The sequence below is a fragment of the Furipterus horrens genome, unplaced genomic scaffold, assembly GCF_987537825.1.
Source record: "Furipterus horrens unplaced genomic scaffold, mFurHor1.1.pri manual_scaffold_7, whole genome shotgun sequence".
In the NCBI taxonomy this organism is placed as follows: Eukaryota; Metazoa; Chordata; class Mammalia; order Chiroptera; family Furipteridae; genus Furipterus; species Furipterus horrens.
This window is the reverse complement of record NW_028327177.1, coordinates 106,690,482-106,713,765: the sequence shown is the minus strand read 5'-3', so window position 1 is coordinate 106,713,765 and position 23,284 is coordinate 106,690,482. Positions and strand designations below refer to the sequence as shown.

The 23,284-nt window shown below is 50.3% G+C and overlaps 1 protein-coding gene and 1 pseudogene across 1 annotated transcript in view; one reads left to right on the top strand and one right to left on the bottom strand.

The window, feature by feature from the left end:
* The window catches only part of GRIP2 (glutamate receptor interacting protein 2), a 56,421-nt gene extending 41,341 nt beyond the window's left edge, over nt 1–15,080 (bottom strand). The window contains exon 1 of the mRNA XM_090284224.1: nt 14,968–15,080. Within this exon, the coding sequence (XP_090140350.1) occupies nt 14,968–15,022 (55 nt within the window). The 5' untranslated portion in view covers nt 15,023–15,080. The remainder of the gene's footprint in view (nt 1–14,967) is intronic.
* LOC150004993 (ubiquitin-ribosomal protein eS31 fusion protein pseudogene) lies at nt 8,201–12,865 on the top strand (annotated as a pseudogene).
* Nucleotides 15,081–23,284: the final 8,204 nt, after the last annotated feature.

Sequence of the window (23,284 nt, the reverse complement as noted above, 5' to 3'; positions counted from 1 at the left end):
CAGGAACCAGCCTGACCACTCTGCCTACAGGTCCCCCATCACTTACCAGCCTCTCCAGGGGTCTCCCGGTTGAGCCCACACAGCATGTCTGCTATTGTCCCCGCTGCCCACTGACTCCCTCAGGAGCCACGCTGCTCGGCCCCTCCCACACCCTCCCCAGGGAGGGGCTGTGGGAGGGAAGCTCCCAGCTCCCACTGGCTGGGCACTGAGTCCACCCACTGCAGCAGGCGGCTCTCTGCTTAAAGGGGACACGCTGCTGCTGTCAAGCTGGCTCCTGGATGGGGTTCAACAACCCCAGCTCCATAGCCTGGGCAGAAGCTCTTTGAAGATGGCACACCTGGGGTCCCCCCCAAGGCCCTCGGGAGACAGAACCCAGGTCCAGTTCAGCTCCTAACTTGCCCTGGAACTTTAGCAAGTGATTGCCTTCCCCAGGCCTCAGTTTTTCCATCCAGGGAAGGGGAACAGAGTCTTTCAGACTTTTTGCTTTAAATAGTGGATCCCAACAGAATCCCAGGACATAAACCAGTGCAGTCAATGGATGATGCCAAGGCGTATCTGTAGGTCTCAGGTTAGGAACCCTTGCTCTTGGAGCCTCCTGGGGCCCTTACACTGACATTCTAAGCAGATATAACTTCTCCCCCAGGCCTCAGTTTCCTTTTCTGTAAGGTGGAGCTTAGGAGCGAATGAGCCCAGCAGCCGGCCACAGGGAGCATCCCCTAGCTTTCTGCGAAGACTGAGTGAGCAGGGCTGAGGATCTGCCTGCCTCTGGGCTTGATGGGCAGGAGCAGCTGGTCACCACTCCAGCCCCAGCTGGGCTGCAGCCCTGCACATTCGTGGATCCCTCCATTCTTCCATTCCAGCTCAGGACTGACCCTGATGACCCCGATGGCCTCCCTCCTCCAGCTCTCCAGCTGCTCCTGCTCTCCATCCCACCCATGTGTGCTGGCACTGACTTGAGAAGGGTGGATCACAGTGACATGGGCGGCCAAAGTCTGCGACTACACGTTGCATCCAGTTGAATGCAGCAAAGAATGAGGCAGATGAGTCCTGGCTCCCGTGGAGTTCTCGGACACGTGGGAACAAGCAGGTCTCACATAATTTCTGTGTCTTGCGTCAAGTGGGAGCGTGCTTCCCAGTGGTTAGGGACCAGAGGGTTTTTCTGGGTTCCCTCCTGAGCAGAGGTGCCCACAAAATCTAGCCCACAATTGCTGGGCCACCCATGCTGGCTCCTACCAGCCACAATAATCCAGACTCTAAATCTGGGGTGGGGCCACTTATACCCTGTATCCATAGGTTTGTGTTCCTCCATTGTTGCCGACTTCCTCGGGGTACTTCCTTCTTTGGGTGACTTCACACAGGTCCCAAGGGGCAGGTTCCAGGCTCCAGGTTCCAGCAATGAGGCCAAAGGTCGAAGAGAGACACTAAGACCTCAGCCACGGGAGGTGTGCTAAGGTGGGTCAGAGAGGGAGGGCCTGTAACTGGGCCAGGCAAGGAAGGCAATGCAGGCTCTCGATGTGGTTCATCGTGCCAGGCACTGGTCGGGACAAGGCTCTCCCTGACCATCCCCAGGGTACCGAGAGCCACTTGGGGGCAGTCCAAGCTCCATGCTGGGCAGGCAGGACTGAAGCCTTCTAGGCATGTAAATGGCTCTAACAGACCCTTGCCCTCTTCTCCCTGCCCCCCATTTACAGCTCCTTCAGGGAGGAGGGCTTCCTGGCACACAAAGCTTTGGAGTTACATCTGCCTCCTCTCATATAAAAATATTTGCTTTTCATAGAGATGCATTTAAATGAGCTATTAAGATGGACTTTCGGAGACTTTACCATGTTTATCTGTCTCACTGCTCCTTTGGAATTTACTTTTGTGGATGAGAAGCTCCTGGAAAGGTCAGACCATGGGTTATAAGAGAGCTTCCACTGAGCATTTGAGTGCCCGCTGTGCCAGGCACTGGGGACTGAAACACCAGGAGACAGGAGGGAACAGTGTCTTCCTTCTGCCCTCTGTCCCCATCAGCCCACCCAGCACATTTGCATTTGATTTTATCCAAGGGTATATTTGGAAGCAACTGTCCATTTTGGAAGAAGGCAGTGTTTAAATAAATAATCAGCACAGAGAGGTTAAGTAACTTGCCCAAGGTCACCCAGCTGTAAGGGTGGATCCAGGTTCATACCTAAGAGGTCTGTTCTTAAAGGTGCTGATCTGGGCCTCTCAGAATTTCAGGGGCTTGTAAAGGGGCTTGCTGGTGGTCCCCTGAGGAGGTGCTTTGGAGCCTGACTTCGAAGAATGGGAAAGAACATGTCAAAAAAGGAAAAAGCCTGAATGGAATCCTTCAGTGATTGAAAAAAACTGTGATATACTAATCAAGTAGTAATTATAGAATAGGTTGTACTAATAGACTCACAGAAAAATTAGGTATTAAAAGTTTCCTTATGAGTAATTCGTAGATATCAGCAGTTGCAGCTCCTGCCTCACCAAGGAACAACCCCGTCTCCAAGAACTGGACAAGTGTCAGTCATTCCTATCAGAGCCAGCAGAAACGCTGCCCGCAGGTCCTGCCCCTGAACGTCAGCAGTAAAACTGGAGACGGAGCAATGGAACTGCATAATGACACATGCAGGAGTTAACGATGAGACCACCGAGAGCGAAGCTAAGGAACCGCACATCGCCAGAGGTTCCTTAGCCCCCTCTTCCCATGGTTCCCCTATACTGTATAACAGCCAGGATGCCTGAGGTGCCAAGCTGGCTTTGGAGGCATAGTCTGCCATCTTCTTGGGTGTCGAATTCTGAAGAAGCCCCCTTCCTTCTCGACCGGAACCTGCCTCATGAGTTTGGCTTTCGTGGCAGCAGCCAGCCAGACCTGTGGGTCATTTTCGCCGTTTCAATCCCATGTGACTAGTGAGGAGACCAGGCAGGAAATGGAGATGGAGCCAGGTCATGAAGAGTCTACCGAGGTCTCACTCCTCCTATAAGTGTGGTCTGGGGACCAACCAGCAGCCCCACTCAGGCCTGCTAAATCCGAACCCAAATTTGAACAAGGTCCCAGAGGATGCAGATGAGGTTTCAAAGCAGTGTTAGGATTTTGGCTTTCCTTCTCCAAGCAATGGGAGCCATGGATGGTTGTAAAGTAGGTGGGTAAGAGGCTCTTCAAGGACCTCAGAGATGAAGTTCAGCCAAGGAGGCAGGGAGTGGATCTCCCCTGGGAGGTGCCTAAGAGCAGGAAGAGCTGCTGCCCATCTCCCAAGACAACAACTCTCCTCCAAGGCTGCCACACCTCGAGGAAGAAGAGGAAAAGGGGCAACTGTTCGGCCTATGCGGTTGCTGGAAGCCAGGCCTGCTAGGTGCCCCAGTGGCCAGCAGCCCTAGGTCACAGAATTTGCTCTGTTTCCAATGCAGTGGATGGTCCATGAGGGGGATTTGGGATTCCTTGGGGAGCTAGCAGGGCCACTGAGCTGATAGGCAGCCCCTCCGTGGTCAGGAAAGGCCCTACCACCCTTGCATCCTCAGGTTTTATGAGATAACTGGAGATGGATTGCTGTGTGACCTGGGGCACATGTCTAAAACTCTCTGGACCTCAGCTTCTTCAGATATAGAATGGGAATAATAAAAGCACCAGCCCCTAGGGTTGGGGAAACCACATATTAATGAGTCAGAAAGCATTCATCCATCTTTCCTGCCATGAGTGTAACACCAACACTGTGAAGGAGACTGGAGTGGAAGAACTTCAAGGTCAGAGATGCCCAGGTTCAAGTCCCAGCTCTGCCAGCTGCTACATGGCTCTGGGCAAGTCCCTCTGTCTGCGCCTCTACGCCTCCCCCGCCCCCCACCTCCCCAACGTGAGGGATGAGGGGCAGAGAACTGGGAAGGGCTTTGCAGCCTGTGACTGTCCAGTGCACACACATGACCTCTTCTCTAAATGGGGCAAGGCCTACAGGGCCCTTCTTGGTGTCTCTTAATGGGGCACCACTGGCACCACTGTTGGGGACATTCTCTGGTTTGCTGAGGTGTCTCCCATACTGAAGGACCCCTGGTGTCCCTTACCTGCGCCCACCCAGGGACAGTGACCACTGCAATTAGGAGCCAACTAACAGCAGGCTACACAGATGGGAAAACCGAGACCCAGAGAGGGCCCCACCAATGCAGAGCAGGGGCTTGGATCCCGGCCTATCTCCTTCCTCTCAAGCCCCAGGGCTGCGTTCATCATAATTACAGGCAAGCCATGCCTGAGCCCACTGGGGGCCCTGAGTGACAGCCGGAAATGAAGTCTGGGTGCAGAGATGGGGATTTGAGGACGAGAGATAAACCCTTTATTGCTTTTCAGTTGCTTCTTCCTCCCTCTCTTCTCACACCAGGAGGTCAGGCCAGGATAATAGGTCCCCTGCCTGGTGGTTAAACTTTTCTATAAGGTGGGTGTTATTGTCCCCATTTTTCCAATGGTGAAACTGTTTCCAGCAGCCACAAGTGAGGGGCACTAGGTGACCCCTCGTAGTGGGTGTTGTTTGTCTGTGGCCCTCACTTTGGCCAAGTTGCCTGATATCTGCCCCCCACCTTCAGTGCCTCTCACTTGACCTTAAGGCAGGCTGAGTTGTGCTTCAGGGGTAATGTCACACCCATGGGCCACTACCACGCTGTGGCCCTGGAATGACACCTACCAGTTCCTAGCACCCTCACCACAGCCTTCCTCCCGCCCTGCTGGGCAAGAGGGCATGTGAAGTCAAGGGGTCTCAGGTGACTGCGCGAGCAATGCCTGGCAGTCTGTGTGCACAGACCAGGGGAGAGGACGCCCCCCGGGTTGTGGGAGGAACGCAGTTGATGGTTCTTCTGGACAAAGTGGAGTAGAAACTCTGTGCCAAGCTTTGCTTTCAGCATTTTATACCTATTTTCTCATTTCATCCCCACAATACCCCCACTTCAGAGATGAGGAAACAGTGCCCAGAGAAGTACAACCACTTTCTCTTAGTCACACAGCACGTGAAGGGTGAGCTGGGATTGGAACCCAGGTACCCTGATGCCATTTCACAAGCACCTCATCCTGTCTCCTGAGAAATGCACACACGGAAGTGCTCTCACTGGCCCACTTGTGCACGCGGATACAAGAAGGACAAAGGGACTGTGGAGTGGGGGTTGTTCCCAAGCTGCTGTTCATGCAGTACCTACTCTGTACTGAGAACATTACACATGATGTCAGAATACCAGTGTCTCTTGCAGAAGGGACTATACCCAAAGAGGCTCTGCTAAGAACCCAAACAACAAAGGGGCCAAGAATCAAAGTGGCTCAGAGGAGAAGTCCAGGCAAACTGCCTGGTGGAGGCAGCATTTGAGCTAACCTTTGAGGGACAAAAGAATCAAACACTCAAAGAAGAGGTGGGAAGGGCATTCCAGGCAGAGGGGACAGCCCGGGCAAAGGGTGGGAGGTGGGAAGGTGCACAGTATGTGTATGGAAAGACGCCAACCAGCATGGCAGGTAAGAGGGCCCCAACAGAGCAGGTGGGCTGGACAGGCAAGTGGGCTAGGTCCTGAATATATGGAGACCTGCTTCAGAGGAGGAAATGCACCTTGGGGCATTCCTGGCACTGTGGCCACCAGGTGGAGGGCATTTAAGGAGGAGCAGGCTCTCCTGAGGCCCCATCAAGGAGATGATGGGAGGGTGGGACACAGAGGGCCATTGTAGCCACATGGGAATGTGAAAGTTATCAGGGGCGGTACTGGAGCCGCAGCATATCGGAGTCGCCCCCTTGTGGCTAGTGATCAACGAGGCTTTGGAAGGGGCAGGCACAGCCTTTTCCTGTGCCTTCATGCCCAGTGGAGTGGGAGACGGACTTCAGGCCTAGGTTCAGCCTGGTGACTAAGACCGTGCCTGGAATCCTACCTTCTACCCTCTAGGTCAAGTATTACCCTCTGAATAAGTGCAGGTTAAAAGGGAAGGGGCTAACATTTATGAAGCGCCTATTGGGTACCCAGCACTTCATGTGCAGGGTCTCCTGGAATCTTTAAAAAGCCTGGCCAGTCCCATTTTACAGAGGAAACATTGAGGCGCAGAGAGGAGAAGGAACCTGGCCAACACCTCCAGCTAGGATAGGCTACACGTCAGATTGTTAGAATCAAGTGCTCCCTCCTTGGGTCCTTTACATGGCCTCTTCCTTCTGTCTGGAGCCCTGTTCCCCTCTTTCATCCTTCAAACCCAACCTAAATGTTGCCTCTACCGAGAAGCCCACCCTGACTACAGCAAATGGGTCCCTTTTCTCCCAATGCATTTGCTCATTTGTTCTTTTCTACTAAATAGGAGACCCACAACTATCCTGCTCGTTGACTTCGACCCTATGCCCAGGACTGGGCCTTGCACACAGTAAACAGTAAGTGTTTGCTGAATGAGTGAATGAGAAATCAATGATAAATACACATAATCTCTGGATGACTACATTGGAAAGAAACCAATATCTCCCCTCTAACACTTCAATCTGGTGCAGAAAATCTTTTCTGCTGTCTGGTACAGCTTGTGCAACTCCACAAATGGGAGCTCACCACCTTATGAACAGCCCACTTTATTCCCAGCAGTTGTGAGGCATGAGAGCCATGCCGATATCCTGAGCTGGAGCCTGTCTTCCTATGGCTTCTCCAGGCCCTAGGCCCCAGGCCCCCTGTCCCAGTACCACTCTGCAGAGTCTGAGGGCTGCGTCTGGTCCCAGGTCATGGCCTCTGAGCCCTGGCAAAAGAGTCTGGATGTAGCTTCAGTGGGGCCCCACCAGCTCCTGAGGGCCTCTCCTCAGTATGTGTCTGGAAAGAGTGGGTGGCCATTCATCCCATAGGTCTGGGGTGCTGCTCATATGTGTGTCTTTTACCTCCTACAGCTTTTAGCGTGCTGTTCACCTCTGGTGGTGTTTGCTTCGGGATGGAATAATCTCTTTATACAGGAGAGGAACCTGGAGTTCAGAGGACAAGAGACTGAGGAATTTGGGCGTCTGGCTCCAAAGCTTTAATTACACACAGTTCAGCAGACACATGTCCTCAAAAGGGCTTTGTGTGATAGTTTTGTCAAATTTTGTGCCTTCCTGGTGGACTCGACTATTGTAAGAGAAGCCTGGAGTTGTGTGCTAATGGTGGAAGCCCAGGCAGGGTGCTAGTCTGGCACTGACCCTGCACAGCCCAGTTCAGAATACACCAGTAAGACCCTGGTGGAGGTGTGGAGTGGGGGCTCTGCAAGGTGAGAGGTGGGCCCTGGCAGAGGCCACCTATTTGAGGACAAGGCCTGACCCTGAGATTTCTGGGCCAGTGCCTGCTGCCTGACAGCAGAGGCACCCACATTCCACGGCATCCTCAGTGCTGCTCAGGAAGAACCACCGAGAGGTTGCCAGATGGTGTCCAGAGCCAGCCTGCCCCTCTCTCCAGCCTCGCTTTCCCAGCACCAAGCCCTGAGCCCATTGGCACGTCCCAGACTTTACTCTCATGGCCCCTCCCAGGAATGTGCTCTCTCCAATCCCTCACCTGCTTGGCCAAATCCTGCAAGTTCCCCAAGACTGCCCCACTGACCCTTTCCCCAGGAAGCCTTCCCTCAGGAAGCCTTTCCTGATCCTCAAGCTGGTTGATGCCTCATCGGAATCCCTAAAACCCACAGGCAGCCCTCAGTCCCACTTCTGTCAACTCACTAGATGTCCCCTCTTCCTTGCCCATCTGTCCCTAGATGAGCCTGACACCAGAGTGGTGTCATGATGAATGTTCTAGTCTGTCCACTGTCAGTCTGTGAGCACCCCCCACTCCAGCAGCAGTACCACAAGGGGACCTAGAGGGGCCCTGGGTTTAAGTCCTGGCTCCACCTTGAGCAAACTTGCTTTGACCTTCCCATGTGTAAAATGGGGGTATGTGTATGGGCTGGGATAAGGGTAGGACCTTTGGTTTCTGGGAGCTGCTTCAGCTCCACCCTCAGCCAGCCTGGGACTCCCTAACCTCAGTTCACAGCTTGGGCTCCAAATGGTCCCTGGTTGTTTCCAAACTTCATACAAACCTTCCTTGATAGATGCATTCTGCAAATGGGGCTCTGAGATTCAGCGAGGGACAGAGGGACTTTCCCCAAGGTTGCCTGCAGGGACTCCAGCTGTCCCAGTTGTGTGGCTATGAGAGGTTGTTGGGTATGTGCCCCCCCACCTCATCCACCCACCTGCCTACACATCTGCTTATGAGTCACTGCCATCCCAGCCAAGACGGCAAAATGCAGGGGCTGGAGAGACAAGGTCAGCTCAAGGAGAGCAAGTAGGCAGATATGAAGAGGCCAAGGAGAGGCTTCCAGCCACAGGAACGTGGGGGAGGAGGGCGGGCACAGATGGGAAACTGAGGCCAGGAGGAGCAGGTACCACAGATAGCAGGGTCAGCCTTGGTCTCCTGTCTGATGGACATTCCTTCTGCTCCATCAGACCATCTCCCCAGAGAGGGAGATAGGGCCAACGGCCTTCACAATTATCTGGGCAATTAAGACAGGCAGATGGTCTCGCTAGACTGAACATTCAAGCTGACAAATGGAAACGATGCTGGGACTTTAGCTGACAAGTTCAGTACTGGTGTGGTGGGTGACACAGGCAAAGCAAATGTGCTGTCAGGACATTCACCCAAAGGGTGTGCCTGGAATCAGGAGATGGGCTTATTTGCCTGCTCTGTACAGACTTCCCAGACCTGAGCTCTGCCCTGGGAGAAGGACTCGGACAGGCTGGGGCATGGACAGAGGCGGTGGCCAGGTGGGAAGAGTGATGGACCCTGAGAAGTAAGGGCCCTGGAGGAGGACCTTGTAGGATCCCATCACTCTCTGCAGGGCTGCCCTGGGGCAGAGGGAGCAGAGAACCTGGGGGGACCCCGGCAAAGAGAGACCAGCAGCCACACTCTGGGAATACAACAGAAGGGCCCCCTGCTCCTGGCGGTGCAGAAAGGATAACTGGCCATTGAGAAATGTCCCGTGGTGAGCCACTGGAACTGAAGTCAGCCAGCTTGGCTCTGAGGCCCAGACTCCACCACATCCTTTCTGGCTGTGTAACCTTGGAAAGGCCCTTCTTCTTTGAGCATGGGGCCTGGCATACAGCAAGTGCTCAATAAATGCTTGAGGAACAAAGAACAGGTCCAGAGGTTGACTGCAGGCTGCCAGGATTCCAGGAGCAATTCTTAGGAGAGTTTATCCCTGGCTCCTTAATAAAGAAAGAAATCCCACGGCCTCTGAGACACCATGGCTGATCTGAACTTCTGGGGCCTACTCATCAAGGGGACAGAGGCCTAGGAGCACATGATGTTCTGTCACACGGGGAGGAACTGGTTCCACCTGGGGAGTCAGATCTGAGACCTCACTGCAGCTGCCGCAGTGTGAAAAATGCCAGGAGCCGGATGTGGAGGCGAGTTGGAGACAGAGAGCCTCATTACAGAGGGAAGGAAGGAGTGAATAATTCATCACAGACAAGTACCCTGGAGGGGGTGGGTGGACAAAGCTGGGGGCAGGGCACAGCACAGACCTTCCCTGTGCCTAGGAGGCCCCACACAGCCGGCAGGAGAGATTACTATCCTTAGTAACCTTGTTTTCCCTAAAACTGTTCAGTGCACCTCCAATACATCACTTTGCCCACCCTGGCCTGGGAAGTCAGAAATAGACCCCTGCCCAGAGCCTCCCTGAGCTCATCTCCCCCTCCCACACCCCCTCTACTCTAGCCTTGCCAGCCTGGGAACACCCAAGATATTCATACCCCAGGACCTTTGCACAGGCTGTGCCCTCTGCGAGCAACATTTTTCCCCTGGATAGCTGCCTGGCTTCCTCCCTCATGTCCATCAGGGTTTTGTTCTAATGTCACCATCTCAGGGTGGCCTTCCCTGAACACCCCATTTAAAACCATGCCCCACTACCCACATACCCCACCCCTCTTTTGGCTTTATCTTTCTCCATAGCACATATCACCACCACAATCCTATTTTTCTTTTTTTTTTTTTTAAGATTTTATTTATTTACTTTTAGAGAGAGGGGAAGGGAGTGAGAAAGAGAGGGAGAGAAACATCAATGTGTAGTTAGCTGCCTCTCAAACGCCCCCAACTGGGGACCTGGCCCACAACCCAGGCTAGTGTCCTGACTGGGAATCGAACCAGAGACCCTTCAGCTCGCAGGCTGGCACTCAATCCACTGAGCCACACCAGCCAGGGCCCACGATGATGTCTTGCTCCCTCACTGTCACTCCTAGAATGTCAGCTCTAGGAGAACAGGGATCTACGGTGGCCTTGTTCCCTGTCGTACCCCAGGGCCTAGAACTGTACTTGGCACATAATAGGTACTCAGTTGATAGCTGTTGAATGAGTGAATGGCACAGGGTATTCTGCTGCCCCAACATTCACTGAAGCTGCCCACCCCATAGTCCTAGCTCCTCACCTCTTACCTACCACTAAAAATGCAGTTGTCCTTGTGGTCACCCAATGAAGAAAGTTCTAATATTAACCCCAATTTACAGATCAGAAAACTTGGGCCCAGAGAAATAAAGCCACTTGCCCCAGTTGCACAGCTGGGATTTATACCCAGCAGTCAGCTCCAGGGCCTGGGCTTTTCTTACCTGTATCCCACACATGAACACCTATGAAATGAAATCCCTCAGTCTTTGAACTGAACATGACCATTTTATGGACCCCAGAGGTCAAAGTGTTACAGAAACAGGGGTGTTCCAAAAAACCCCAGAGTTTGCAACTGGGGGATGGGGAGAAGGAAGCAGCTTTTCAGAATGCCTCCACATGCCTGAGGCCGGTGGCTAGTGTCTTTTTTATGCAAAATGGCTTTATTTTATTTATTTACTTTTAGAGAGAGGGGAAGGGAGTGAGAAAGAGAGGGAGAGAAACATCAATGTGTAGTTAGCTGCCTCTCAAACGCAATGGCTTTAATGCATCCAAAGCCTCAGGTAGATGGGAGGAGTCTTGAACCAGGGGATGGTATGGAGAAAGCACACAGAACCTGCGTAAGGTTCTGTGAATGGTCAGAACTGGTTATCGCACCCACTACATCAGAGGATGTAGTCAGGGATTTAAAAATAAGCGGCAGACATTTTAGGCGGACTGACTGTGCAGATTTAACTAAGGTTAAGGCGGACTGTGCGAATTGGACTAAGGCTGAGGCTGACTGTGCGGATTACAAAAGGACTAACTAACTATACAGTTTACAAGGAGGCTGAGAATCCATGAGGTTCTGGATTAAAAGCTGGTGGACCCCATAACACAGACGAGGTCTCCCCAATCAGGATTGAATGATTGGCAGCTACTGGTAAAGCTGAACTGTGTTTGGAAAGTAGGGAAAGGGTTTCTCTGACTTTTCTAAAACTAGCCTGGTTTGGTAGGGGGGAGAGGCAAGGATATGTGTTTATGGGTGTTTTAAAGAACATAAGACTTAACAACAGAAATCCGCAAATAACTAAATCTACATAACTGTTAAATAAACAATTCTTTTTCTTTTCACTAAACTCTGGTATTGAGAGTTATAATTTTGGCGGCGGGCAATCGGGCCCCTAACTAAAGAGCCGGTGGGTTTGTTTTCAATTGGAGCAGCCCAGGGGTTCTGTAACAAAAGCACAGCCCCTTGGGAAAGCTCACTAATCTGATCTCCCAGAACCCTCAATTCCACTCTCCTGGAGGCACTGTCATTACACCTAAGCTATGGAAGAAGACACAGTTACCCAGGCATCTCTGTGTCCTCTGCGGGCACCAAGGTCCAGCACATGGGTGTTAAGAGTCAGGCTCTCCCCTCCCCAGGCCTCCATTTCCTCACTGTCCAGATGCAGACAATGAATAACATTGCCAGGGCTATCTGAGCTCAGCCAGGGTCTGGGGGGCAATGAACTGGGTGTTGAGATGCCCCCACCTCTGTGCACACAGAGGTACTTCCCCTGGGTCTTGGACCTGTGATTGAAATTGGGGAAGCGGAGCCAGGACTGAACACCTCTTCCCCCAGTTCTGGCCCAGGCAGAGTGCTGCTTCTGAATTTAAGCCAAGCCTCAAATCTCAGTCTTGGGGACACAGGAGGGGGCTCAGCTGGCCATGTGGTCCAGAGACCCTACCTCAAGTTATCAAAGAGTGAGGAACTTCGGGGTCCTATCAGATAAGATGGGAAACAGTAAGGCTATTTAAAAATAAGGCTGGCTCTTTTTCTGAACTGCCATCTGCGGTGGAATCACTGCCAAGATACAGATTTTCATAAAAACCCTTACAGGGAAGACCAGGGTGAACCCTCGGATACAATAGAATATGTAGCCCTGGCTGGGGTGGCTCAGTGGATTGAGTGCTGGCCTGCAAACTGAAAGGTCGCCAGTTTGATTCCCAGTCAGGGCACATGCCTTTGTTGTGGACCAGGTCCCAGTTGCGGGCGTGTGAGAAGCAACGGATTGGTGTTTCGCTCCCTCTCTTTCTCCCTTCCTCCCCTCTCTCTGAAAATAAATAAATAAAATCTTTTTTTTTAAAGTTAAGAAAAGAAAATGTAAGGCCAAGACTCAGGATAAGGAGGGAATTCCTCCTGATCAGCAAAGACTGATCTTTGATGGCAAGCAAATGAAGATGGATGTACTCTGTCTGACTATAACATTCAAAAGGAGTCCACTCTTCATCTTGTGTTGAGAATTCGTGGTGGAGCTAAGAAAAGGAAGAGGAAGTCTTACACCACCCCCAAGAAGAACAGGCGTAAGAGAAAGGAAGTTAAGCTGGCTGTCCTGAAATACTACAAAGTGGGTGAGATCGGCAAAATCAGTCACCTCCGTCGGGAGTGCCCTTCAGGTGGTGTGGTGCTGGAGTTTTTACAGCCAGCCACTTTGACAGACATTATTGTGGCAAATGTTGTCTGACTTGTTTCAACAAACTGGAAGACAAGCAACTGTATATGGGTTAATAAAAGACATGAGCTAACAAAAAATAAAAAATAAAAATAAGGGCTGGGAGTGGGGAGATGTGTCCTCAGGCATTTAAAAAATATTTTGGAAAAGAAGACAGAGGAAACACCTCCCCTTCCCTTGGCATCCTTCTCCCCTGAGCTTTGACGTTTCCACAAATGGATTTCCAGGTTCACTGTCTGGACAAGCAAGTCCAAGCACCTCCTTCAGAGCCCTCGTAAGGAGTGGGGAGTGTCAGCGCACAGTGTGCACTCAGTCCATCCGGGCATCCTCCCTTCTGTTTTTTCCTGTCTTCTTAGGGGGTGGCGGGTCCCAGACACCCTGGGGTCAGTGGTGTGTGCATGAGGCAGGGGTGGGGGTCGGCAGTGAGCGGGAAGAGGAAGCAAGTGGCTGGGCCTCTGATAGGAAGATGGAATTCAAAATTACCAGGTGTCTACTGTGTGCCAGACCCTGCTCCAGTATCCCCAAGTTACCTCTGCAGTCTTGGGAGGATGGTTTTCCTTGGGTCCATTTTACCAATAAGGAAACTGAGGTTCTGAGGGGAACACAGGAAGTAAGAGCCAGGGGCAAGGTCTGAATCCAGGTCAGTTGGGAGCCCAGGAGCACTTCCTGCATCTTCACGGGAGGCAGAACCTGATCTACAGCATCTAGTTGTCTGTTCACCAAATCCTGGGGAAGCTCAGACCTGGAGCAGCCCTGGATGTGTCTGTGTATCCTGCCAGCCTAGGAGGATCCCGCTGGGTTCTCAGGGTCTGTGAGCCTGAATGGGACAACAGCCTTGATGAGGGAGGGGACTTCTCCCTTGGGGGAGGTTCCTTGGGGACCCTGTTCCTGATGCTCTCCAGGCTTTGGCTGCTCTGTCCCTGTGGAAGGGACTTCCAGGGACCTCTAGGATATCAGACCACCAGCTGCTGTGGGCCAGTGCAGAGCCGAGAGCCCCCCCCCCCCATCTCTCTGTGGACCCTGCTACCCCTTGATGACATCTGAGGCAGCCCCTCCCTATGCAGGCCCCTCAGAGTCTAGAAAATGCTCATGGCAGTTAAGACAGCCTCTGTATGTCAGCTGTGCAACCTTGGGCAAGTTATTTAACTTCTCGGTGCCTCAGTTTCTCCCTCTGCACCATCAGAATAAGGACGGGAGCAATCCCCCAGGGCTGTGGTGAGGAGTTAATGAGTGAATGCACTGTCTGGCACACAGTGGCACTGAATTACTGTCAGGTACTGCTGCTCTTGTTAACAGTGTGATTATTCTCAGTTCTGAGGCCTGAAGCACAGACACTGTGCTCCCACCACCTCCCCTCCGTGCTGTGGATGCAGAGACGGCAGCACAAAGAGACCATGGGTGAAACCTGGGGTCACACAGCCTGGGGGGCTTGACTCCCAGCTCCGGACACACCTTCCCAGCCCCACCCCCACCCCAGGCTATCCCCCGCCCTGAGCCCCTCCTGGGGCTCTCTCAGGCGCTGGACAGGAGTCCAGCGATGGGACCTTGCACAGGCTGGGGCTCAGCACACTCAGTCTCGCCCAGGGCCAAGTCCTGCCTTTGCCCTCGGTCCTCCCCCCGCCCCAACTCCCCACAAAGAGCCCCTGCCCGCCACCCCATGCACATACAAAGCACCCCTGCCAGCCCAGCTGATGTGGACAACACCATGCCCCAAACAGGGAGGAAAGAAAAGACCAGCAGGGACATGGCATGTGAGGGGGACTGGCACAGAAAAGTAGAGAGGGAGGGAGACAGACACTCAGAGAAAGAGACTATGGAATAGCCGGGGGGTGGGGGGTGGGGGAGGGTGGGGGGCAGAAACGACAGGATGACAAGAGAGACAGAAAGGAAGAAAGAGACAGAGGCAGAGAGAAAGATGGAGAGACAGAGTTAGAGAGACTCAGACAAAGAGTACGAAAGAGAAACCCCCAAAAGCGCCCGAAGACATAGGGTCAAGGTGAAGCAGGGAGAGACAGAGCAAGCAGGGGAGGCCTGGGCAGGAGGTGCCTCTGTGCTCCTCAGCCTGGCCCTCCATCCAGACCCTGGTCCCTCCCAGCCCCTGGGAGGCAGCAGTATCTGCCCAACGACCCATTGGTTCCTATCCCTCCCTCCTCGGTACCTTTGGGCCGCCGCCTCACCACGCCCAGCCGCCACTTGAGTGACACAGCCAGCATCGTCCCCTGCTGCCCTTGGGTCCCAGGGCCAGGGACATGACCTGCCAGAGGTCCCAGCGCTCCTCAGCGTTCCTCTGCGCTCCGCTCCGGAGCTGCCTGTGATAACTGGCAGAGGCTGGGAGCTCCCTGCCCCTCCCTCCCCGAGTTGCTAAAATAGATAATCCTCCCAGGAGCCAGCAGAGCTGGCATCCGTGGTGGCAAGGCCCTTCCTCCACTACAGCCCTGGCTGGAAAGTGAAGCTCTGGGGTGTTCTGGACCCTGAGGCAAACTTCCATGCCCCTCCCCCTCCAAGTTCTCTTTCTCCCAAAGTGCTCATCTTGCCCACCCCTTCTTTTGCTCCAATCTACCAATCCCACTCCCTCCTCCCCTAGGCTGGACTGTTTGAAGCCCCCAGGCGTTTGCATTTGCAGGGTCCTCCACCTGGAAGCCCTTCCTCCCGGGCTCCACTGAACTTCCCTGCCTGGGAATGTTTGCTCAGCCTTCTGAGATCCCTGTTTCCTGCAAGTCTTTTCCTGCTGGGCCTCAGTCATGCTTTTCAAACACTAGGTTGATATCATCTACTCACACCCAAGAGCAGAAGCTCACGAAGACAAGGAAGGGTCAGCTGCAGTCACTTGATGGGGTCATCAATGCAGAATGCTGAGACCTAGGCCCTGCCTCTTTACTCCTCACCTCTACAGTTATTTTCACTGTAACATGGGATAGATAACCAGAGAATCTACCCGATGGGCTGGTTGGGTGGGGTCTGTGGGACTACATGCAAGTGCTCCCAGCATTCAGCAAGAACTCAATAAATGCATCTGGCATCTCTTCCTCTTGCTGAACAGAAAACTCTAACTTAGTAAACACTGAGTGAGGGGAGCAATCAGAGAACATAACTCTTTGGAGATGGGCAGAGCAGAGTGAATCCCAACTCAGTGTGCCCTTACACTAAGACTCAGTTTTCTCATCTGACTAATGGGCCTAACAGTTCCTGTCTCTGATACGGAGAGGGTGAGTACTGTATGAGATCATGTGCCTAGCGTACTTAGTCTAACACATAGTAGGTTCTCAATAAACAATAAGTAACAGCTATTAATATTATGATCATTCTGCATGAGGCCAACCCCTGTGTGTGAACGGAGATGGGAGGTCCAGCCAGGTGACAGCCTGGCTGAGGTCAGATAGGAAAGTCAGGAATCCCATGCTTTCTGCGAGTATCTCTTCTAAGCCTCACAGTGCACAGGATGGACATGAGGTCATTCTCATTTTCCAAGTGAGGAAACTAAGGCTCAAAGAGGTACGAGATGCCCCTAGTCTCACCTAGCATGCAATTGGCAAGACAGGGCCTCAGGTGCCAGCCACCAGACTAGCCACTGCCACAACCAGGCCATAGAGAAGCCCTTGTAAACCTCCTACTGTGTGCCAGGCTCTGAGCTGAGCACCCTGCCAGGTTAGCCCAGGGAGGTGAAGCTGCCTGCCTGGGGTTGTGCCGACTGTTAAGAACAGAGCTGAGAGGGGAGTCCAGACAGTCTGAATCCAGGGCAGGGGCTCTGGCCAGGAGGGAGGCAGCTCCCGACTCGTGCACTGTCCTTGATAAGAAGACAAAGGGCCCAGGTCATCGGCATCATGTCGTCATCGGCAGCCGTCCGTCTCGAGGGACAATGGTGTAGCTTCTTAAGAGTCTATCTGCACCGCCGAGAATGGTTGTGCAGTCCGACTCGGGAGTGACACGGTATCTGTCTCCTCCCGTGTTGAATCGACATCTTGTGATGACGCTGAAGCTACAGAGCCTGGGCAGGGTAATATGGAGGGTCTGCTGTTGCCCATGCAGCAGACCCCCCCTCTCTTCGCAGCTGAAGGGTCCAAGGGAAAGACGGAGTCAATACAGCTTGGCTTCAGGTGCGCCGCAGGAGTTGCCGGTGTTGACACACGAAAGGGCCCAGGTAGACACACGAAAAGCACAGCAGTAAATAAGGCTACATAGGAAGGTGGGGGAGGTCCAAGGGCCTGGCTAGAAGGGTTTCCTGTCACCAGTCTACCCTGGAGGAGGCTCTGCAAATGTTCCTAGCCCCACAAGTGAGGACGGCCCCAGGGCTGGATCCACACGTGGATGGAGAGGTGGATCGTCTCACAGAGGATCCAGGCCAGCCTCCGTTCTCCTTTTTCCATTCCTACCTCAGCCTCTCAGCCTTATAAAGCCCCAGAGGCCCCAGCTGCTGCCACCCCCACCAGCTTCCAGAAACAAATTAGCATCTCATCAAAAATGCCTTTAATCTTCTTTAATCTTCTCAGCCAGACCCTTCCTTTCATGGTCCAAGTGGTGACATTTCTGCTTCCCAGCTCTTCTGATGTAAATGAGACAGAAGCCTCTAGGCTTTAGAGAAGGGAGGTGGAGGGGGGCAGACCCCTGTTAACCCCATCTCCAGGCTGGGAAGGCAGAGGATGAGAGCCATCCACCCATCCATTCACTCACTGAATAAATACTTATTAAGCACCTTCTGTGTGCCAGGCCCAGAGGTACAGCCATGAACAAAAGCAAGCCCTCACGGTGCTGATATTCCAGTGGAGAAGACAGAGAAGAAGTGACAAATGTAATAATGAGTGGATGTTACAGTATGTTAGAGGTGAAACATGCTAGAAATAAATGGAGCGGGAGAGCGGTATCAGAGTACAGAGGTAGATGCTGCCATTTATAAAGGGGGTGGTCTCCCTGGGGCCCAGACTAGGGTCTCTAAATACCTCTGCCCACTATAAGGGCCCCCAGGGCTCCTCAGAGAAATGGGTGATTCCAGGACTGAGGCCTGGAAAGTACAAGATGAGCCTAGGACATCTTGTGGCACCAGAAAGTCGAAAGGACACAGAAGCCAGCTTGAGGGGGCTCCCACTGGCCAAATCTGGGACAACACAAATAAGAATAATGACTTCAAGACTGTAAAAATCCGTGTATTCATAATTTTTAAAAGAAAAAATACCACACAGGTCCCTTTGGAGGTAGTTAAGGCACCAACTCCTTATTCTGCAAACAGAAAATGAAGGTCAAGAATGAAGCATTTATCCTGTCTTCCTGTATGAACAGTATTTAGGGGAAACTAATAAGAGAAAGTTGTTCTTTACAGAAGAACCACAGCAAATACTTGCAGAGAAAATAGTAGAATTGAAAAACCACCTTTTTATAGTCCTAATGAAATGAACTATCAATGAAAGGTTGAAAGGGACTGAATGATGGAGGGACCAGGCAGGTAGCACTTGAATCCCTGGACCCATCTAGGCATCACCGAAAGTGCTACATTCTGGCCTACGTGTCTCTGACAGGGTGTGGAAGGAAGACCATAGCATCACCCATGATGGATCCTTGCCTACAAAATTAAACCTGAATCAAATCCAGCTTTAGACCCAAATACCAGTGAACAGAAATTACAGGGGACAAAAGAATGTATTAAGCAACATGACAAGGTCATTCCACAGGACAAATGCCCTGGTTTCACCAACAAATAATTAAAGTGAAAAAAAAAAAATAGGGAGAAGGGACTATTACAGATTAAAAGAGACTTAAGAAACCCATCAACCAAATGCAATACGAGGACCTTAGCTGGATCCTGATTTGAATAAACCAAGTGTGAAAAGACATTTGGGAGACAAGAGGGGGAAGCGACACAAGGATTGGATATGAGGTGACATTAAGGATTATGGTTAATTTTTTTGGTGGTGGTTGTTTTTATTTATTTATTTTTTAAATCCTCTCCCAAGGCTATATATTCATGGATTTTAGAAAGAGAGGAAAGGGGAAAAGGGAGAAGAAGAGAGGAGGGAGGGAGAGAGAGAGAGAGAGAGAGAGAGAGAGAGAGGTGAAAGAGAAACATTGATTGATTGCTTCCCATAAGTGTCCCGACCTGGGACCAAACCCATAACCTAGGTATGTGCCCTGAATGGGAATCTGAACTCACAACTTTTGGTGCACAGGATGATGCGCCAACCAACGAGCCATCCAGCCAGGGCGATAATTTATTTTTTTATCATAAAAGATAATGGCACATTTGAACTCACAGAACAAGTTCATGCTGATAAAGGACTGCTTTTCATGTGTTTCATACACATGGGGGTCGTGGCAGTATTTCAACCATCCATCACCCACTGGCCCCTGAGACAGTCACACTGGCCCTGATGCTCCTGTCCACCCCGGACAGGCCCGGCTCGTTTCTGCCTCTGGGTCTTTACACTGGGGATGCCTGATGCATTTCTCCCATGTCCTCACTGGGCCCCCTCCTTCTGTCATTTGGGTTTCAGATGAAATTCCCCTTTTTCTAGGCCTTTCCTGTCTGCTCCATGTAAGCTCGTCCCCCTCCCAATCACCATGTATCCTGCCACCCTGTCAAATTGGTCTCATAATGCTGATCTTTTTATACATTTGGTGTTTATCATCCGTCACCCTCTAGACTGTGAGCTCCCTGCTCACCTGTCACTGCAGAGCCTGGTGTAGAATCAGTACTCGGCAAATATTAAATGAATGAATGAACAGAGAGCTTAAGACAAGCATGTGAGCCCCTAAATGACCAGTTCCCCAGTGCCTGCAGCCCTAATATGTGGCACATGTCCAGCCTGGGGGAAGTGCTGTCTAAAGGAGAGACTGCAAACTGGTGGCCCAGCAGACTGTTTAATTTTTTTTAATTGTGGCGAGATAAGCACATAACCGAAAGTTCCCCATTCTAACCAGTTTTAAGTGTACAATTCATCTTAAATATATTCACATTGTTGTGCAACAGATTCCCAGAACATTTTCATCTTGCAATAGTAAAACTACACCCATTAAACAACTCACCACCATTCTACTGCCTGTTTCTGTCATTTGACTACTTTAGATACCTCAAATAAGAGGAATCACATAGCATTCGTTGTTTTGTGATTGGCTTATTTCACTTAGCACGATATCCTCAAGGTTCGTCCATGTTGTAGCATGTGACATGCACACATGGTATATATGTATACACCACGTTTTGTTTTTCTATTCATCTGTCAATGGACACCTGGGTTGTTCCTACCTCTTGGCTATAGTGAGTAATGCTGTTAGGAACATGGGTGCGCAAATACTCTTTGAGAACCTGCTTTTAATTCTTTTGGGTATATACCCAAAGTGGGATTTCTGTATCATCTGGTAGTTCTATTTTTGATTTTTTTAAGAACTACCATACTGTTTTCCATAGTGACTGTACCATTTTACATTCCCATCAGCAGTGCACAAGGGTTCCAATTTTGCCAAGCCTCGCCAGCACTCATATTTTCTCGATGGTAGCTGTCTTAACGGGTGTGAGGTGGTATCTTGTGGTTTTAATTTGCATTTTCCTAATGGTTAGTGATGTTGAGCATCTTTTCATATGCATGTTGACCATTTGTATATTGTCTTTGGAGAAATGTGTATTCAAACTCTTTGCCCATTTTTAAATCCAGTTATTTGTTTTTGTTGTTGTTGTGTTGTAGGAGTTTTTTATGTAGTCTGAATATTAAAACCTTATCAGATATGATTTGCAAATATTTTCTCCCATTCTGTGGGTTGCCTTTTGCTCTGTTGATTGTGTCCTTTGATGTACAGAATCTTTTAAGTTTGATGTGGTTCTGTTTATCTATTTTTGCTCTTTTGCTGTGCCTTTCATGTAATATCAAAGAAATCACTGCCAAATCCAGTGCCATGAAGCTTTTCCCTTGTTTTTTTTTTTTCTAGGAGTTTTGTAGTTTTAGGTCTTACATTTGATCTTTAATCCATTCTAATTTTTCTTTCTTTTTTTTTGTTACTTTAAAATTTGTTTTATTATTTTTAAATTACAGTTGAAATACAATATTATATTAATTTCAGGTGTACACCCCAGTGATGAGACGTTATGTAACTTATTAAGTGATCATCTTGATAAATCTTATACCCAAAGAACAACACAAACAAAGGAACTAAATAGAACAAAGAGCAGAATAGCAGTCAATAGGGGGGAGGGGAGAGGGAGAGAAGGGGGATAAGTAAGGGAAGGGTTTAATTAAAGAGCCTGTATGAAAGACTCATGGACATGGACAACGGGGAGGGATATGATTGTGGGAGAGGGGGTGGGTTGGGTGGGGGAGAGAAATTGGGGGAAAAGGGGACAACTGTAATTGAAAAACCAAAATAAAAAAATTAAAAAAAAAAAAAATCTTATACCCACTTGACACCATACATAGTTATTACAATATTATTGACTATATTCCTTATGCTGTACTTGACATCCCCATGACTCTTCTGTAACAACCAATAGGTACTTCTTAATCTCTTCACCTTTTTTTACCCATTCCCCCAACCCTCCTCCCATCTGGCAACTGTCAAAATGTTCTCTGTATCTATGCATATGTTTCTGTTCTCCTTGTTCATTTTTTTAAGTATATTTTATTGATTATGTTGTTACAGTAGTCCCAATTTTTTTTTCCTTTGCTCCCCTCTGCCCAGCACCTCCCTTATCTCCAGCAATCCTACCCCCTTAGTTCATGTCCATAGGTCATGCATATAAGTACCTTGGCTTCACCCTTTCCTATATTATTCTTAACTTCCCCCTGTCTGTTTTGTACCAACCAATTATGCTTCTTATTCCCTGCACCATTTCCCCATTTCTCCCCTTCCCCCTCCCAGCTGATAACCCTCCAAGTGATCCCTATACCCATGACTCTGTTCCTCTGTTTGCTTAGTTGGATTTTGTTTTTATTTTTTAGATTCAGTTGTTGATAGTTGTGAGTTTGTTGTCATTTTAGTGTTCATAGTCTTAATCTTTTTCTTAAATAAGGCCCTTTAACATTTCATATAATAATGGCTTGGTGATGATGAACTCTTTTAGCTTTACCTTGTCTGGGTAGCACTTTATCTGCCCTTCCATTGTAAATGATAGCTTTGCTGGATAGCATAGTCCTGGTTGTAGGTCCTTGCTTTTCATCACATTGAATACTTCTTGCCAGTCCCTTCTTGCCGGTAAAGTTTCTTTTGAGAAATCAGCTGACAGTCTTATAGGTACCCTTTGTAAGTAACTCTCTGCTTTTCTCTTGCTGCTTTTACAATCCTCTCTTTATCTTGAACCTTTGGCATTTTAATGATGATGCGTCTTGGTGTGGTCTTCTCTGGGTCTAGCTTGTTTGGGATTCTCTGTGCTTCCTGGACTTGTATGTCTATTTCCTTCGCCAAATTTGGGAATTTTTCCTTCATTATTTTTTCACATAAGCTTTCAATTTCTTGCTCTTCCTCCTCTCCTTCTAGCACTCTTATGATTTGGATATTGGCATGTTTAAGTTGTTCCAGAGGTTCCTAGGCCTCTCTTCATTTTTTTCAATTGTTGTTCCCTCATTCTGTACTGGTTGACTGCTTTTTTTCTTCCTTATATACCAAATCATTGATTTGAACCTCGGTTTCCTTCCCTTCACCATTAGTTTTGTGTGGATTTTCCTTTGTTTCACTTAGCATAGCCTTCGCTTCTTCCTTTACGTGCTTGCCATACTCAAGCATATCTGTCAAGCCTGTGAGCATCTTTATCACCAGTATTTTGAACTCTACATCTGTTAGGTTGGCTATCTCCTCGTCTGTTAAGTTGGCTTATCTCCTCATCACTTAGTTCTCCCACCAGAACCTTGATCCGTTCTCTCTTTGGGGCCATACTTCTCTGTCTCCTCATCTTGACAGGCTCCTGTGTTTGTTTGCCTCTGGGCCTTAGGTAGAGCTGTTGCTCCTGTTATGTTGTAAGGGGCAGAGCCTTGGGTATTCATCAGTATAGGGCGACCTGTTTCACCACGTTGTGGCATTGTGTGTGTGGGAGGGATCTGAGATGGAACAATGCCACCCGCTCAGCACGTGCCCCTTTTCTAGGCACTTCTCCCACCTCCGTATGGGACTGGCGCCTCTCTAGCTGTTGCCCTGGCCATCGCTCCCAGAGTGGGTGGGTCTGTGGATGTTCTAGGACTGTGGGGGCCCTCAAACAGGTAGACAGACTCAGCTGAGAAACCAGCAGTTTCTTCCACTACCCCAACCCCCACTGGGTTGCACAGTCAGAAGCAACGAGGCTCTTATTTTCCCCAGCACTGGGACCCTGAGCTGTGCGGCCTGGTCTGGGGCTGGGAATGCTCCCCAGGTGTCCCTCCCGACTTTTTAAAACATGTGACTGCGTTTTTTGCCAGCCTGCCGATGCCACTGCTGCTGCTGCCACGTCTGCTGCCGCCGCCACACCATGTCCTGTCTGCCCCAGCTCTGCCACTCCTACCAGTCTGGATGAGTATTTCTTCTTTATATCT